We start from the raw sequence: 18,455 nt of genomic DNA, 5'->3' as shown, positions 1-18,455 counted from the left end.
AAAAAAAAAAAAAAAAAAGAACTCATTGGCCAAGCACAGTGGCTCATGCCTATAATCCCAACATTTTGGGATGCCAAGGTGGGAGGATCACTTCAGGTCAGGAATTCGAGACCAGCCTGGGCAGCATAGTGAGACCCCATCTCTACAAAATAATTTTTTTTTAAATTAGCCAGGCATGGTAACGTGTGCTGGTAGTCCCAGCTACTCAGGAGGCTGAGGTGGGAGGATCACTTGAACCTAGGATTTAGAGGCTGCAGCGAGCTATGATCACACCACTGTATTCCAGCCTGGACAACAGAGCAAGACCCTGTCTCTTAAAAAAAAAAAAGAGGAAAACTATCAATCCAGTGATTCAAAAGCTGGTTTTTCAAAAGCTTTGTGATGGTGGAAAAACAAAAGAAAATAACAATTTTTTGAATTGGACGTTTCACTAGACATGTTAGATACATTTTCTCATTCAGTTTCTTTGACACCCCGTGAGGTAAGTATAATTATTCTCACTTTAGAGATCTAAAATGAAGTTCAGCGATCTTAAGAAATTTGCGAAAGATATTAACTGGCTAACAACAGAGCTGGGATTCAAGACCCGCTCTAATTCCAATGTCCATGCTCTTTACAATACACTACAGTTTTTGATGTAGTAGTATCTCTGAAATGTAGAACTAAGAACAGAATTTTAGAGGCACCCAAGAAATGATAATAGAAGAGCAACCACACAGGAGAACTTCAGAGATCATTAACAAAAGAAATATCATATAACATACAAGTAAAGTTATCACGAACAGTAAATGAGATTAGTTAGGTGCATACCACAGTACTCGGCATACTAGAGATGCTCACTGAATGCCCTTCTCTCCCTCTTCCTGGCTCTAAGACCAGAAATTATGCCACACAGCCTCTCTAATCACTGTTATTGTCTCTTAAGCCGTTTAGAAAATCTAGAAGGAACAGAACTTTGACAGAAACTTTATAGTGTCTTAGGATAATAGAACTTTATTTTCCAGAAGACCTGGGGATCATTTAATTTGGTTTTAGCGATACATACTAGATGTTTATCTTTGGATACATCTGTAAATCACTCAACATTTGAGTTCCTGCTTTGTGCTGCACTGGATACAAATGGGACATACAGAAAGAATGATGGCATTATCTTTGCTGTCAGGTGGAAATAGTATAATTACTCATAGTGGTATGCTAGAATCATTTGTTAAGATTTCAGTAATGGGGACTGGTATTTGTATACACAAGGAGTGCAATGCACACTACCCGAAGGATGGACAATATTTGAAACACGGACTTGGGTGTGGGAACCAAGGGCAACACACGTAACCTGAACATCTGTACCCCCATAATATGCTGAAATAAAAAAAAAAGATTTCAGTAATGTCTTAAACCATTGATGACTTAGAATTGGTTATGGTGAGAGTATTTACACCACAGAAAAGGTACAAATCACAGCTGGCTTTTAAAGTGCTTGCTGTTAAACATTTACCTGTATACCACATGCACAAGTAAATGATTATGTAAATGTAGGGCAGGTGCTAAGTCAACGGAATTAGACAGAGGTGAGTTTAATTAGGGAAATTTTCCTAAAGTTGATGAGACTTAAACTAAATTTTGAAATAGATAAGGGACATGAATTGTCAGAGAAGATAGGAAAGGGCCAATGACAGATGATTATTCTGAAGTGTTCTGTACCACCTCTTCCAGAAGCTTTGCCTGACACTTCATCCCTCACTAATCTTCCCCTTCTCTAAAATCTTGCAGAACTTATTATACTCAATTATGTGCTACAGATGACATGTTATCTTTGTATTTGTTTATTATTTTATGTTTTAGTTTTGTAAATCTAAAGACAAATTTTAAGCTTGTTGAGGGAAAGGACTACACATTAGACCAGGGTTCTCAAAGTGTGCAGACCCCTGGAGTCTCCAGGAGCCTTTCAGGGAGTCCAAGCAGTCAAACCTATTTTCATAATAATATTAAGAAATTATTTGTCTGTTTACTATGTTGACATTTGCACTGATAGCGCAAAAGCAATAGCAGACTAAACTGCTGACACCCTAGGTAGAATGAAAGCAGTGGCACCAACCTGAGTCAGTAGTCATTGTATGCTTCACCACTACACACTCTCAGTTTAAAAAAAAAAAAAAGCCAGTCTTAATTAAGAGTGGCTTTGATAAAGCAGTAAAAATTGTTAATTTTATTAAATCTTGACCCTGAAGTTCATGTCTTTTTAATATCCTATGTAATGAAATGGGAAGAACACAACAGGCACTTCTGCTGCATGTTGAATATAATGGTTGTCTTAAGAAAAGCATTATGGGCTGGGCGCAGTGGCTCATACCTGTAATCCTCGCACTCTGGGAGGCCAAGGCTGGAGGATCATTTGAGCTCAGGAGTTCAAGACCAGCCTGAGCAAGAGTCAGACCCCGTCTCTACTGAAAATAGAAAGAAATTAGCTGGACAACTAAAAATATATAGAAAAAATTAGCTGGATATGGTGGCGCACACCTGTAGTCCCAGCTACTCAGGAGGCTGAGGCAGGAGCATCGCTTGACTCCAGGAGTTTGTGGCCTGGACAACAGAGTAAGACTCTGTCTCAAAAAAACAAAAAAAAAAAAAGAAAAGAAAAGAAAAGCATTATGTGACTGTTTGAGGTGTGAGCCCAACAGGCCTCTTTTTTCACAGAACATCATTTTTACTTGAATGAACAACTGACAGACAAACTATGGTCATGCAGACTTGGTTACTTTGGCAGACATTTTCTCAGAAATAAACAGAGTGAGTCTGTTGCTTTAAGGAAAACAATGGACAATGTTTGTTACCAAAGATAAAATTTGAGCTTTGAAGCAATTTTAAATTTTGGAAAACTTGTATCTGCCACCATGAACTTGACAGTTTTTCATAATTTTTCTGATAAGATCAGTAGTGATGTTAGCAAGTATTTTTTAATATATAATGAAATGTATTAACATTTGGAGGATCTGCATGACTCAGTGGACTAATACTGTCCAGATGACATGTTATAGAATCATGTATATAAAAGATCCAGATGACATGTTATAGAATCATGTATATAAAAGATCCATTCAGATTGCAAGGTAGACCAATGAATTTTAATATAAGAGTACAAAAAGTTTATTAATAATAGTTTCAGATTCCACATTGCAACTAACTTTTAAGGAACTACCACTTGTTGCATTTTGGTGTAGTATCAAAGAAGACTGTCCACAATTATCTGAAAAGGCTATTAAAATACTCCTCCCTTTTCCATCTGCATGTCTGTGTGAGGCCAGATTGTCTTCATTTACGTCAGCTAGAACAACATATCACAAAAGATTGAATGCAGAGGGAGATGTGAGAATTCAGCTGTCTTCAACTAAACCAGACATTACAGAAATTCACAAAAATGTAAAATAATTCCATTCATCTCACTAAATTATTTTGTTTTGAAAAATGTTATTTTTTTAAAATAATGTTAACGTATAATGGTCTTGTTATTTTTAAGTGAATTAATAAATATTTAAATTGTTCTCAGTTTTACTTTCTAGTATTATAAATATCTATAGGTATAACACATGTGAATAGAATTTCTCAGAGGTGCTCAGTAATTTTGAAGAATGTAAAGGGGTCCTGAGCCCTCAAAATTTGAGAACTGCAGTCTTAGATTAATGTTATAACCATCTTCCTTATAGTACCTAACATAGCACTGCATATTAAGCACATGCTGGTATGTTCCCTCTCATTATACACAGAACAAATTTGAGAAGAAAGCTATTAATGAAACTGAAATATTGTGCAGACCTTGGTCTACTAGGCGATACTACATCAGAAAGACCCTACTTGATCGGGAAGCTATAACCAGGATTAGAATAAATACTTTTCTTAGAAATGTCTTGGTCCTGTGGCAAGTACTTCAACATAACCTCTCACAATACCAGCCATACGTGTCAGTTTGGTATTTGCTTCTATCAAAGAGCAGCTATCTGTTTGTTCTTTTGAGATTTTTCCTTCTCCAGTCTGAATCTTATCCTTACATGGGTGGGCCACTATATCACAGTCTGAGCCTATATGGCCTCAAGACAAAGTTATATTATAGTCAATCCCCTACAATAAAAGCCTTACTATAATAAATCTTTCTAAGTCCCACCATATGACCCATTTATTTCAACCAAAATTTAATAAAATAAAACCATTTGGATAGTCTCTTGGAGTCCCTTTGTAACAGGATTTGAGATACTATATAAAATCCTAACTGGATGACTCAACCATTGTTCAAATGATATTTAACTAATAGCTCCATCTATAAAATTATTTGAAGTTTCTCCTTAGAGCTCTTCCCCCTTCTCCTTGATGTTGAGGCTACTCACAATAAGGCTCACTGTTTCTTTCCCTGAAGGAGTGCTCAGATTGCTGACCTACAGCAGAAGCTGCTGGATGCAGAAAGTGAAGACAGGTCAAAACAACGGTGGGAGAATATTGCTACCATTCTGGAAGCCAAGTGTGCCCTGAAATATTTAATTGGAGAGGTAAACATCACTCTTCCTACCAGCAATTAGGAGTCCGGTTGTGTAGGTTGAAATAAGATGTTAACCTTGGAATACTGTCATAGTGTTATTGCCACTTTTCATAGTAGAAATCTCAATGACACTAACATTAATTAGAGAGAGGATTTAGTGGGTAAAGGTTCATGTAAGCAACTACAGGCCAGTCACTTACGAAAATATAATATGACTTGCAAATTGATATCCATTGTGCCTGGCATATAGCAAGCACTCAATAAATGTTAGCTGTTGTTATTAGGAAAAGACCAGGATGCCATAGTGGGTCACTGGCTAAACATAAACTATTATATTGTACTACTTTCTAAAACACCTATGAGATGTATATTCAAAAAGTTTAAGATACAATCTAGAAAAGGGAAAACCTAAGCATCTTTTGACACAAAAATTCATTTTAAGGCTGGGCACGGTGGCTCGTGCGTGTTATCCTAGCACTTTGGTAGGCCGAGGCAGGAGGATTGCTTGAGGCCAGGAATTTGAGACCAGTCTGAGCACGAGTAACATCCCATCTCTACCAAAAAAAAAAAAGAAAAGAAAAGTTAGCTGGGTGTGGTGACACATGCCTGTAGTCCCAGCTACTTGGGAGGCTGAGACAGGAGGATCACTTGAGGCCAGGAGCTTGAGGTTGCAGTGAGGTATGATGATGCCACTGCACTCTAGCCCAGGCGAGAGAACAAGACCCTGTATAAAGAAAAAAAAAAAAGATTCGTTTTAAGGTAAAGCCATCTTCACTACCTTAAAATTATATGTCATCTTACATTGTCATAAGAGGAATGAAAGTTGATCACCTCTGGCAATTGAGGCATTTTCACTCAAGACAAACGTACAAACTCCAAATCCGGAAGTTTGAACAGTGTTACCCTTTGTACATTTTTGTGTTGGGTTAGCAGATTTGTTCCACTAAGGAAATTCTGATTAGTTTGTGAACACTGATATTTACAATATTCACCATTTGGGCTAGTAGTGAAAGTAAAATTAGGCCAGCATAGGATATCAATGTAGCCTGAAAAGCCAGATCTGCATTCTCAGCTAATGTGTCTGCGAGTTCTGACATGTGAATACAGACATTCTGAAATGGGACATAATTAGCCATAAGGGTGTGTCCTGTGGATTTCTCTTTAAAATTAAGGAAGAACTTCTTAAATATCAGAATTTGGAGTTGTCAGATACTGTTTGTGTTAGGTTTACTCTTGCCTTGAGGCAGAGCAAGAAATAAAATGACCTTAGCGGTGGCTTCTAGCCCCAAGACATGTATCTCAGCAGAAATAAGGACTCTTGGCCTGGGAATTGAACAGTAGTGTTGTTACTATTCAATGTTAGAATCTATATGACATGAAAAAATAAGAATGAACTTAGACATGGAGGAACTTGTCTCAGACCATTTCAAGAAAGCTAACATTTTCCTACCTAATGAATGGGGGAGGGAGGAAGGTTGTCATTTTCCAAATAAACTGATCTTCTTTTATCCCTTCCAGCTGGTCTCCTCCAAAATACAGGTCAGCAAGCTTGAAAGCAGCCTGAAACAGAGCAAGGCCAGCTGTGCTGACATGCAGAAGATGTTGTTTGAGGAACGAAATCATTTTGCTGAGATAGAGACAGAGTTACAAGCTGAGCTGGTCAGAGTGGAGCAACAGCACCAAGAGAAGGTAAACTCTAGCAAGCCAAGAAGCTTTACAGAGAAACTAGCATTGTCTTTTGTTGTTAGTTAAAAAATGTAGTGGGGATATGAAGTTTCCTTCGAAAGGCCATGTGGTTTTTTCCAAATTTTGCAAATATGAAGAAACCTGAAACAGACAAGTGACTTGTCTAAGTTTACACATACCAGTGACAATCTCTGTTAGCCTCCAACTTGAATACTAACATTAACATGCTGAGAAACATCGGTGCTATGCTTACTCCTTCAAGCTGTGAGAACAAAAGATAATGGTTTTACTTCTAAATCACAAAAGTCACCTGGATCACTGCTTCAACTAAGTCAAAATTCCTTTTACCCTTGTTCTTTGATACTTCCCACTGGGTTGTGTCTTTCTCTAGGTGCTGTACCTTCTCAGCCAACTGCAACAAAGGCAAATAGCAGAGGAGCTAGAGGAGTCAGTCAGCGAAAAGGAACAGCAGCTGTTGAACACACTGAAGTGTCAGGTTTGATAACAAGGGAGAGGTCCTCAGAGATGGGTTTCATAGGCCTGACTGAGAATCCAGTCTCATTTAGATCATTGTACTTGTGGCAAAGAGTAATTCAGTGCTAAAAAAAAAAAAAGTTTATAATGGTAGCCTCTACTGTCTTTTGGCTCTATTTGGTCAGGTTGGTGGCACTTAGAGTATAGCCACACGTAGGAATAACCTCATTTTTGGTACCAAAACAAAAGTAAATACTCCATACCAGACTTTGAGGCCTCCTGGTTCTTTTCCTCAACCTCGAGCTCTGAAGAGTTGAGGAAGTGAAATCATCCAGTAGTTACTTAGCATCCTAGGGACATTCAGCTCTATCTTTCTTTTCTTTTATTTTTTTAGGCAAGCATCAAAATGAGATTTATTGAGGAGAGCAAGATAGGATTGTAGAGCAAGAGCAAGATATAGGTTTACAGAGTGAGATACATACGCCACAGATGACAACTGGACCCATTGTGGCAGGAAAGAGAGGGAGGGGACAAAAAGGCCAAGTCTATCTTTCTGAACTTGTTCTTCTGAGCTGAGACCTGACATGTTTGTGAAATGCCTGGGGTCTAAAATTCTTCTAGAGGCTGGGAACACCACACCCTTTAGTAACATGTTGGAGCACTACTTTAGTGCAGCTTAGAATCTTTTTCCTGACCCACCAGTTTCCTCGGCACCTCCCATCTAAGACATAACCAAGCTACTTAAGGTTGTATACATGAATCTGGTTGTCTTAAGTGCCAGAAAGTTTAATTAAGTTCATGAGAGTGGCAAATAAACTGCCTAGTCTATGCTGAGAAAGGTGAACAGAAGCATCTATAGACTTCAAGGGAACAGAACTAATTTTCTGTGGGTTTCTTAATCAGCATCCTGAGGTGAAAGGGGATATGAAGCTAGAGAATGGAAAAGAATAAAGAAGGCTTTTAGGACAGAGCCCATGGTCCCTACAAGTGTGGTCAGAGCTGCTGGGGAGCATCGGAATAGAAATGGCATTCAGGGTACCTAGGAACTGGGACTCAGACATCTTTCTGGGTGCCAATGCCTGCTGTGCAAAAACCATCTGCTGCCAGCAACTTGGCAGCAGTGTGTTTTCATCTATGTGAGTTGTTTGGTAACCCACATGTAAGGCCCAAAATAACCCCACATATCACTGCACTATCTGGAAATAGGATGAAGAACTTGAAAAGATGCGAGAAGTTTGTGAGCAAAATCAGCAGCTTCTCCAACAGAATGAAATCATCAGACAGGTAATACAGTTTCCCATTCACTTGACGAGCCCTGGAAGGCCCTGTTGCTACCGAGACTAGCTCTTGGGAACAACCCTCAGTATGGTGACTTGGCTCTATTTTATGAGGTCTACTTTGAGTTTCCACGTGATATAATTGTATACATTTCAAAGTGGTGTAAACACAAGTTTTAAAATTTGCCCTTTTCTGAATCTAACATTACTGATGTTGGAAAGTGGGAGCCCTTCAACCTACTCTACTGTAACCCTGCCTCACTGTACTGTGGTTTAAAATTGAGCTAGCTTAGGTCTAGAATCTTTGTGTTTTAGCCATGAGCACTCCCAGAAGCTGCTTTGCATTTATACACTTTGTCTCTTTTTTTTCAAATAGAAACTGACCCTCCTCCAAGTAGCCAGCAGACAGAAACATCTTCCTAAGGTTACCCTTCTATCTCCAGACTCTTCTTTTGAATATATCCCACCTAAGGTAATATGCTCAGTGCCTGGGATACCTTTGCATAGCCCAGATTTGGGGCGAGTGTGCTAAAATCACCTTTTTTAAGAGATTGAGAGTTAAAATCCCAAATTCTAGCGTCTCAATTTTCCCTGGAGTCCTAGATAAAACTACAATACGATCCTAAGGAAAATAGGCATTCTCCCTCCTCAGAAGGCTGACTAATGTGTTAGACATTATCTAACACAACTGAGGAGGAGGAACAGGAGAAAAGAACAATAATGTTCAGCTGTCCATCCAAAGATACTTATCTCATCCTATCATGAGTTCTCCCTTCCTCCCTCAGATTGGTCAGCCTTCAGTTTCTGTCCCTTCAAAGACTGTGAAGCCAAAGGCTAAAGCAGGTTTTCTTCTGATTGGTAAAGCCAAGTGGGGTATATTTGAGGGAGTCTGAAACCTCTGCTTTGAGAGTATGCCTGGCAACAGCTACTGAGAAGATATTATGCATATGTATTTTTAAAATTTTTATTAAATAAATGTTCCAAACTTTTTTTTTAAGCCAAAACCTTCTCGTGTTAAAGAAAAGTTCCTCGAGCAAACCATGGACATTGAGGATCTAAAATATTATTCGGAGCATTCTGTGAATGAGCATGAGGATGATGATGGTGACGGTGATGATGGGGATGATGAGGAATGGAAGCCAACAAAATTAGTTAAGGTGTCCAGGAAGAACGTCCAAGGGGTAGGATCTAGCTCTTCAACTCTGTCAGAAGTTCTAACCGTTAATATTCGCTGCCGCTGGGATAGCTTTCTGAATCTAGGAATGCGCCGGCCCCCTATCCTTTGGATTCCATTCAAAGGACACTTTGGATCCCATTCAAAGACTCCACTATGGGGTGGCTTTTGGGCCAACTCTGTGTAGAACCTGGGGCAGTATAGAGGGCTGCCTGAGTGTGCAGGTTGGCTCTCTTCGTGTTTTCAGGTTCTTTCCGGTCTGAATAGGTAGTATGCCATACCATTTCATTGAGGCTCATTCCAAAGTGACCATAACAATGCTTCATATTCTTATAGCACTTTACAGTTTACAAACCATTCTCATACGGTATGTCTTTTAATCATCACAAAAAAATCCAGTGAGGTATTTATTATTTGCATTTTACAGATGGGACTAAAACCCATAGAAGGGAAACAACCTTGTCATAAAACGAAGTGACAGTCAGGACTTGAAACCAAATATTCTGACTCCAAATCGAGTTTGTTTCCACCACACCATGGTCATGTCAGTAAAAACTACAGACCTGAAGCTAAGTGGGTACTCTATCTTCCTTGCCCACTAAAGTGATTTTGCTCACTAGGCTAAGGGGCAAAGGGAATTACAGGAAAAGCTAATAATTAAGATCAAACACATCAAGTTAAGGCTAGTTAGGAACAATCTGACTTAGGCATGCTTTATTTACTTACACAATGATAGTCCTACATAATTATCAAACCTAAATGTTTTACATTGAAACATTAACTTCCCAGACACTACAGTTCACCACCACTACCTCAACTGTGCCCTGTAGCCACATTCCACTTAAAGAAACAGTTCACAAATTACCTTAGCTGGTTTCCTAGAAAGTTTCTGTATTTGATTAGCTAATAGTTCACCATATGGGGAACTAAGCCTTGTAAAGCCACAACACCAGAGCAAAGCAAGTCACAAGGTATAGACAGCCATGGTGGTCAGTCATAGTCATCAGGAATGCAATATTTCATGCGTTCAGAGTTGAACTAAGAACTCAGCCTGAGAGAGTTTATAATCTAATGGGAAAACAAGCCAAAGAATAGAAGCATACTATAGAACCTCAGCATATTCATCTCAGAGAAATGGACTGAGGGTATTTTTTATTTTGTTTTGTTCAGAGACAGGGTCTTTCTCTGTTGCCCAAGCCGGAATGCTATGGTGCAATCATAGTTTACTGTAAACTCAAACTCCTGGGCTCAAAGCATCCTCCTGCCTCAGCCTCCAAAGTAGCTGGGACTACAGGCATGCCACCATAACCAGCTAATTTTTTGTTTGTTTGTGTTTTGTAAAGACATGGTCTCACTATGTTGCCCAGGTTGGTCTTGAACTCCTGGCCTCAAGTGATCCTCTCACTTCAGCCTCCCAAAGTGCTGGGATTATAGGCATGAGCCACTCTGGCTGGCAAGGACCAAGGTTTTTAAGAGTGACTATAAAGCCAAACCAAGGAGGTATAGTTTAGGAAGATGCCACGAAAGAAGTGACGATTGCTACATTATAAGACGAAATGGGAAATAAAGTCTGGGAAGCAACTGGGAGAACATTTCTGGCACAATAAATAGCATATTGCAAAGACTTGAAAATGGTAGCGAAACAGGGTTCGGACACTTGGAGAAAATAGGGCAGAACGTGTCTGTCTTTCATTTGCTTGAGAAGCATTTATGGATGCTCTACTGTGGTTGAAGTGGAGAGCGTGAGCTGAATGTAGATTAAAAGGTCAGTTAAGTATTAATAATAGGAGGCAGAGTTGAGAAGTACACACAGAAACAAATGGCAGAGGGCCTAAAACCTCTGGAAAGGAGTTTCCAAATGTGAAGCAAATGAGTATACTTGTCCTCAAGGAAAGCTTGATGTATTATAGCACTGTTGCTCTAAGCTTAAAAGGGAAATATAGAAGTACAGAAAATATTGCAAGTAAATAATATTTGCTATCAGTGATAAATCTTATTTCTAAAGCAATGAGAGATGATTCTTTTCTAGGCTTTTCCCACAATTTTATAATTTGGGAGGTGAATATAACTGGATTTTAAGGGGAGCAAGTTGGCCTAAAATCTACTTTCTCCCTTTTGGCAACCTCAAAGTACATGGATGTTTTGACTGCTTGTAGACACATTACCTATAGACCTTGATGCTTTGCATGAAGGCCATCTTTATTATTATTGCTTGAACCCAGTTGCAGGATGGTATTATTACTAGGTAACTAAAAAGGAGATTGCAGCAAGTACTAAAATGATGAGTTGCCCAGAGTTAATGGCTTCCTCACTCAGCCACATATCCTGTATGTACTAAGGAGATGCTGAGGGGTAGGTCATGTGCTATAGTAAAAAAAGTAATAACTTAGATGGCAGATAGACATGGATTCTAGTCTTGAGTTTGCCACTGATTTATTGGGTGACTTAAGCAAGTCACTTAATCTCCCTGGGCCTCAGATTCCTTAGCTATGCAACAGAGGGACTAGATTATAATAGATGACATATAAAGTCCCTTCAAGGGCTAATATCTTGAGTCAAAGTAGTAGTCAAAGTTGTATAAATGGTTGGCTAGCACTTGTGTTGATGAAAAAAGAGAAAAAAAGAAAAAAGGTTTTAATAATATTACCTTTATATGATGTTATGCGGTATCTGAGAAGTTAGAGGGAATACATGCAAAAGTACCTTGTGAAGGATAAAATATAAGTATTACTATTAAAGCACTGTAAGCATTTTACAAATATTCTCATCTGTTACCTTTGGCAGAAAAAAAGGCAGCAGGTATTCTTGTCTCTACCTTACTCTTCATGTTAAAATTTTGACCAGATCTTATCCTTCTGAGATACAGGGTAACACTGTAGTCAGCGCTAGGAGAATTATATACTCTAAAGCAGTAGTTCTCAACCCTAGCCACACATTGGAATTCCCAAGAGAGCTTTTAAACATGGAGCCTGGGACCCCACCCCCAGATGTTCTAATTTAATTGGTCTGAGGTAGGACCTGGCCTTTTTGAAAAGCTCCCCAGAGATTTCTTATGTGCAGCCAGGGTTGGGAACCACTGGCTTAAGGGAACCCCAGAGGTCTTTTGGCTCTATTTTGCACTCTTTATAAAGAGTCCCTCTATTACTTCTCAACTATGGTGCTGAGACATGCTGGTAGGTTGCCAGTAGTTGTGATACACACCCCCACACACATACATGTATATTTGCAGTTATGTCTGTGGTAAAGTCACACTTCCTTTCTGACATTCTGATCTGCTTCCTGGCGTGTGAGAGAATAGGATAAAGTTACAGCTTGAGCACGTGGCATGTGACTACATCTGTCATGTTTATCATGACTATTATATAATACCACTACTAGGTGTTTATCTAGCCTCTGCTTGCTTGAAGACTTCTAGTAGGGGAAAGCTCGCAGTCTCATGGGGCAGCCCATTGTATTCCACTAATTGTTAAAAAGTCCTCCCTTGTTTAGCTGAAATGTGCTGTCCTATAAATCATCCCAATGGGTCTTGGCTATGTAAAAGTCTAATCATTTTTCTTTAAGACAGCCCTTCAGATACTGCTCTCATGATAGTATCCCTTTGGATAAAATCGAGAAACATGGACAGGGTAACAGAGCATGTTTGAAGCATTTAGATGAATTTGTAAATGGCCAAAGGACCATACCCAGGCTATAGCAATCAACGGATCGATGTCATCCCGGTGAGGTATCCCTAGGACATGTTATAGAACTCTATCTTTTGCCCTGACCTAATCAAAGCAGCAAAGATTTTTTGTTGTCATAATGTCTAGTGCTGGCAAGGGTGACTAAGATGGGCATTCCTGTCTATTGCTATTAGGAATGTAAATTGATATACCTTTCTGGAAGGCAACTTGAAAAGGTGTGTCAATAGCCTTTAAAATGGTCCTATCCTTTGACTCAGTAATTATATGCATAGGAATTTATACAAAGGAAATAGTCATTGGTATGTAAATAGATTTATTCATTCAACAAATCTTTTCTGAGCACCTGTGTGCCTAGCACTATTTCTAGGTGCTGAGAATACAATAAACAAGACAGGTAAGACCCTTGCCCTCATGAAACTGACATTCTTCTGAAAGGAGACACACAATAACCAGAAAAACAAATAAAATAATTTTAGATGGTGATAAGAGAAAAAGAAAAGAAAATATATAGTGAAGTCATAGAGAATGATGGGGTGGGAAAAGAGCACTTTATTTTTTTTTTATTTTTTTTTCTGGGAGGAGGGGGCAGGGAGGGCAGAAAAGAGCACTTTAGAATCTAGAGTGCTTGGGAGAGGCCTATCTGAGGAGGAGATATCTAAGCTGAGATCTGAACAAAGTGAAGAGCAAGTCAGGAAAAGAATCAGAGGAAGAACATTTCAGGAAAGGGCAACAGCAAATGCAAAGACGTCAGGGCAAGAATGAGCTCGGTGTCTCAAGGAACAGCTAAAAAGGCCAGTGTGGCTAGAGTGTAGTAAGAAGTAGGAGAGTGTAGTACAAGGTAAAGTCAGAGGGGTAGTAAGGGGCCAGATTTTGGAGGGTCTTGTCAACCATAGTATGCTTTAGATTATATAGAATGATATTCACTGCAAGATGAATTATAACAGTGAACAATTTCTTTCAAACAATCTTAATAGTTAACATTAGAGGACTGGTTAAATAAATTGACATATCCGCATACGAAATATACACAACTATTAAAAATCATGTTTTTGATTTTTCAAATTTTATGAAGTGATATATATTATTCTCATAATCAGAAAAAAAATATGTTATCATGGTTTCTTTTACCTTCACAGCTACAGAACAAAGGTGATGGTTCTCATATGGAAAAGACTTAAGGGCTTGAATTTGACTGTAAACTCAGTATGAATCCACAAAGATGTGACAAGAGAAAAAAAGCAACTGTCATTTTAGCCTCATTAATAGGACTAATAATAAGGGAAGGTCTATGACAAGGGAAGTGTTTGTCACAATCCACTTGACAATGGTCACAGCACATTTAGAAAGTTGTAGTCATTTCTGGATCTCACAATTAAAGATGAACTTTGACAAATTGGTATATAGTTGAGGTGGTGAGGATACTTGGGAACCATGTCATGTGGCAAATCACTGAAGGAACTATGTTTATCTTTGAGAGGATTTGGACAGAGGAGGACTGGGGAGTAAAAATTATCCTCAGGGTTTTGAATGACTGTGCTACAAAAGTGGGGTTAAACTGATTCCATGTCATTCCAGATGGCAGAATTGAGTCCTGTGGTTAGAAGTTATGTAGAAACTATTATCATCTCAGGATAAATAGAGCTTCAGATAATTAGACCAGGGATGTTAGAAAGGGGCTTCGTACATTAAATCAGGCTTTAAATGACCACTGAGGTCTCTTCTGACTTTAACCCTTTAACCTGTGAGCTCTCCCACCTCTATCTCTTCCAAGCCAAACTATCCCACTTTCTTCCATCATTTCTCTTTTAGCATTGTTTCATATAATTCTGGTCACCCACCTCTTTTTTGTTTAATGCCCTCTTTTTTTAATTTTTTATTTTTTTTTAATTTTTTGGGGGGAGGGCGGGGGGACAGAGTCACTCTGTTGCCCAGGCTAGAGTGCCGTGGCATCAGCCCAGCTCACAGCAACCTCAAACTCCTGGGCTCAAGCGATCCTCCTGCCTCAGCCTCCCGAGTTAGCTGGGACTACAGGCATGTGCCACCATGCCCAGCTAATTTTTTTTTCTATATATTTTTAGTTGTCCAGCTAATTTCTATTTATTCATTCATTTATTTATTTATTTATTTATGGATGGAACTGGAGCTACATGTATCAACATATAATAAGATGCCATTTCTATGAAGTTTAAAAACATGTAAGACAATTCCCTATTTTTTTTTTTTTACAAAAACTCATATATGGTAAAAGACATGCATAGGAATGATAAACACCTAATTCAGGAGATTATTTATACCTGGAAAGGAGGGAGGCAAATGGGATCAGGAAAGAGTACAGAGGAGACCTCAATTATGTGTGCATTTTACTTATTAAGGGGAGTGGTGGGGACATGAGTGGGTTTTTTTAATTATTATTCTCTATGCTTTTGTATGCATGGAAAATATTATGGTACCCTAAGATAGGATACATTATTTCACATGGGGTCCAACTAAGCCAGGATATAGTGAAGTGATTGCTCCCTTATTTTCTGAACTCCAAATTTCTGCCTGACTGCATTTGGTTTTGGACAGCCATTTAACACTATTGATTCACAGAACTTGTTCACACCTCAATTCCCTAGGCCCTTTTTGCACAAACTACTTTTAAGCTAGATTACCCCCCCATATTGTATTTATATGGCTGATTTGGAGGGAACCTAAATAGAAAACTTATGTTTATCCTTGTTGTATCCTTTCTTTTTACTTTTAGCCCATAAGTCCAGACTGTCAAAATATTTTTGAATTATGATTCTGTTATCTTAATCATCCTTCCAGTTTTGTGTCATTGTTAAAGCCAATAAAAATGCCTACCTTGTAGACTGGTTATGAGATTCAAATGAGATTTTGTATTTTATATATATGAAAGTACTCTGAAAACTATACAGTGCTATCAAATGGAAAGGATTTTGTTTCATATCATCAGTGATTTATTAAAATGTACTGAGGACAAAGCGGGAAAAATGTTGAAATGTAAGTTGGATGAAAGTACAGTTAGGTAGATCTAAAGATATCAAGCAACTATACTCAGTCCTTAAACATACCTAAGTATACTACCATCCAGTTCACAGTTCTTCTCTTTTCCCATAAAATTGTCATAAGAGTCCTTGTCAGTTGTCGTGCATTGTTATGGTATCCCTCTGATCTTTCCTTCAAGTATACTATCCAAAAGAGAAAATGGATTTTTTCTGGAAAGACTTGTTCTATGGTAAACCTATGGTGGTTTTTGGTGATTATTGTTCCACTAAAGAAGAGAGGACTGAGGACACTGAAGCTTGGTAAAGATGATGGAACTGTCCATGTTTTCTAGAAAGGCTTATAAGGGAACTTACAAGGGAAGGCACTTTAAACTAGTCTTCTAACCCTTTTAGTAATATGTCTTTCTGCATATCTGTTTCGCAGTGCTCCTGCAAGGGCTGGTGTGGGAACAAGCAGTGTGGATGCAGGAAGCAAAAGTCAGACTGTGGCGTGGACTGCAGCTGTGACCCCACAAAGTGTCGGAACCGCCAGCAAGGCAAGGTAGGATTGGTGCTGTTTCCTCTCACCATCCCTTCAAACCTCCCACTAGTTTCCACCCCTTTTTTCTGCCTTCCATCCTGAGACATGGAGTCTCCTGCATAACTCTTCCTACCCTTCTCCTTCCTTCTGCACCCAGAAAAAGAGACATTTCATTTCTCAATCCTTCTTCCTTGCTGCTAGCCTGTCCACATGCCCCCTTCAGAAACCACACGTTTTCCCAGGAGATTCCCAGGTATACAGCTCCCCACCCCCAGCCTTGGCTGCAATGTTTCTGTATAATTTCTGAGGCAGAACAAGAAACAAGAAAACAGGCATTTACAGGCATATAGACATACAGGATCAAACTAGTCCAAAGGCTTAGCTGGAACTGTAAGAGCCACGTGCTGAGGCTTCCAAGGTGGCAGGTTCCTTCCAAGAAGGAAGTTAATCCTTCTGACATCTTGAGACATTAGTTACTTAGAACCTCTCCATGGGAACCGGCTATTCCATGGCTCTGGAAAAAGACCCACAGGAACCAGGCCTTTCTAATAGTCACTGTTGTGAATCAAGTTAACATAGCCATCCTAACATTACTCACAGGAATAGCAAACTCAGGGACACAAAATGTGCCCTTAGAAGAGCAGCACCAAGCAGGTCAGATCCCTGTACTTGCCTTATACCTACCTGTGCCCATGGCAAAACATGCATTACTACAGTTCTCAATGTGATATACAGTAATTCTAGCAAGCCTAACGATCATTCATCACGCATTTATTTTTATTTATTTTTTTTTTTAGACAGAGTCTCACTTTGTTGTCCTGGCTAGAGTGAGTGCCGTGGCATCAGCCTAGCTCACAGCAACCTCAGACTCCTGGGCTCAAGTGATCCTTCTGCCTCAGCCTCCCAAGTAGCCGGGACTACAGGCATGCGCCACCATGCCCGGCTAATTTTTCTATATATTTTTAGTTGTCCAATTAATTTCTTTCTATTTTTGGTAGAGACGGGGTCTCGCTCTTGCTCAGGCTGGTTTCGAACTCCTGAGCTCAAACAATCCGCCCGCCTTGGCCTCCCAGAGAGCTAGGATTACAGGCGTGAGCCACCGCGCCCAGCCCATCATGCATTTCTTGAACATTTGCCTGTGAACAGTTTTTCCCTGCATCTTCTATTACAAAGATTTCTAAGTTAGTAGGCATCAGAGGACGAAAGTGGCAAGCTAGAAGTCAGGCTAAGAACTGTAGAAGTAGCAGGGACCTTAAGGATTCTCTATGTCCAAGGTTTTTCAATTTGGGTTCTAGAGTCATGTAAGAGCTCCATGAAAGTGCCTCCTGGCAGAGGGGTATGGCCTGAGGTTGTTCAACCCCACTTCAACCAAAGTTCAACCAACTTGAGATTCCTCTTAGGATGTCAATTGTTAAAACCACTTATCTAGTCCAATACTTCCATTTTACAGAGATGTAAACTAAGACCCAGAGATAAGCTTAAGCAACTCACCTTATATTACACAGCTGGTCATGACAACTAAGATTAGGCCTCAGGCTTCCTGATGCTTAATCCAGCTCTGTTTCCATGACAACAGGCTATAATTCTAATCCAAGCTCTACTGCAGAATCACCTTATTACCTGAACAACTTCTGTTTCTTGGACGATGCAGTTTCCTTATCTGAAAGGAATACTAATACAGGCAAACACCCTATAGGGCTTCTAAAAAGGATATTGCAGATTGTAGAGATGACAAGTTTAATCAAAGAAGTGACCAAGGTTTGGCCTTGTTTTAAACCTTGCCTCATAAGATGTCTTGTGCTGCTATCCTACCCGGTCCTTTGCCTTCAGAGGCTGCCTCCAAGCAGGGCCTCCCTAAGGCTTGCTTAGACTGACTGACTAATCAGACACTCGGAGCTGTTACCTCACTGGTCAAAGGGGAGCGGACTTATTTTGTAACCCTGGGAGCCAAATTTATAGTATGCCTGTCTGCTTGATTTTTAGGATAGTTTGGTCACTATTGAGCGGACCCAGGATTCCGAAGGCTCCTTCAAACTGGAGGATCCCACAGAGGTAACCCCAGGAATGAGCTTCTTCAACCCCGTCTGTGCCACTCCCAACAGCAAGGT

The 18,455-nt window shown here is 39.5% G+C and overlaps 1 protein-coding gene across 1 annotated transcript in view; it reads left to right on the top strand.

Moving 5' to 3' along the window:
* The window catches only part of KIF4A (kinesin family member 4A), a 132,238-nt gene that overhangs the window by 112,745 nt on the left and 1,038 nt on the right, over nucleotides 1-18,455 (top strand). The window contains exons 20-27 of the mRNA XM_012642941.1: nucleotides 4,403-4,532; nucleotides 6,041-6,211; nucleotides 6,600-6,704; nucleotides 7,889-7,966; nucleotides 8,336-8,431; nucleotides 8,958-9,140; nucleotides 16,252-16,368; nucleotides 18,331-18,453. Coding sequence (XP_012498395.1) covers nucleotides 4,403-4,532; nucleotides 6,041-6,211; nucleotides 6,600-6,704; nucleotides 7,889-7,966; nucleotides 8,336-8,431; nucleotides 8,958-9,140; nucleotides 16,252-16,368; nucleotides 18,331-18,453 — 1,003 coding nt within the window. The remainder of the gene's footprint in view (nucleotides 1-4,402; nucleotides 4,533-6,040; nucleotides 6,212-6,599; nucleotides 6,705-7,888; nucleotides 7,967-8,335; nucleotides 8,432-8,957; nucleotides 9,141-16,251; nucleotides 16,369-18,330; nucleotides 18,454-18,455) is intronic.

This window comes from Propithecus coquereli, unplaced genomic scaffold (assembly GCF_000956105.1).
Source record: "Propithecus coquereli isolate 6110/MARCELLA unplaced genomic scaffold, Pcoq_1.0 Scaffold101, whole genome shotgun sequence".
NCBI lineage: Eukaryota > Metazoa > Chordata > Mammalia > Primates > Indriidae > Propithecus > Propithecus coquereli.
This window is presented reverse-complemented; position numbering and strand designations above follow the sequence as displayed.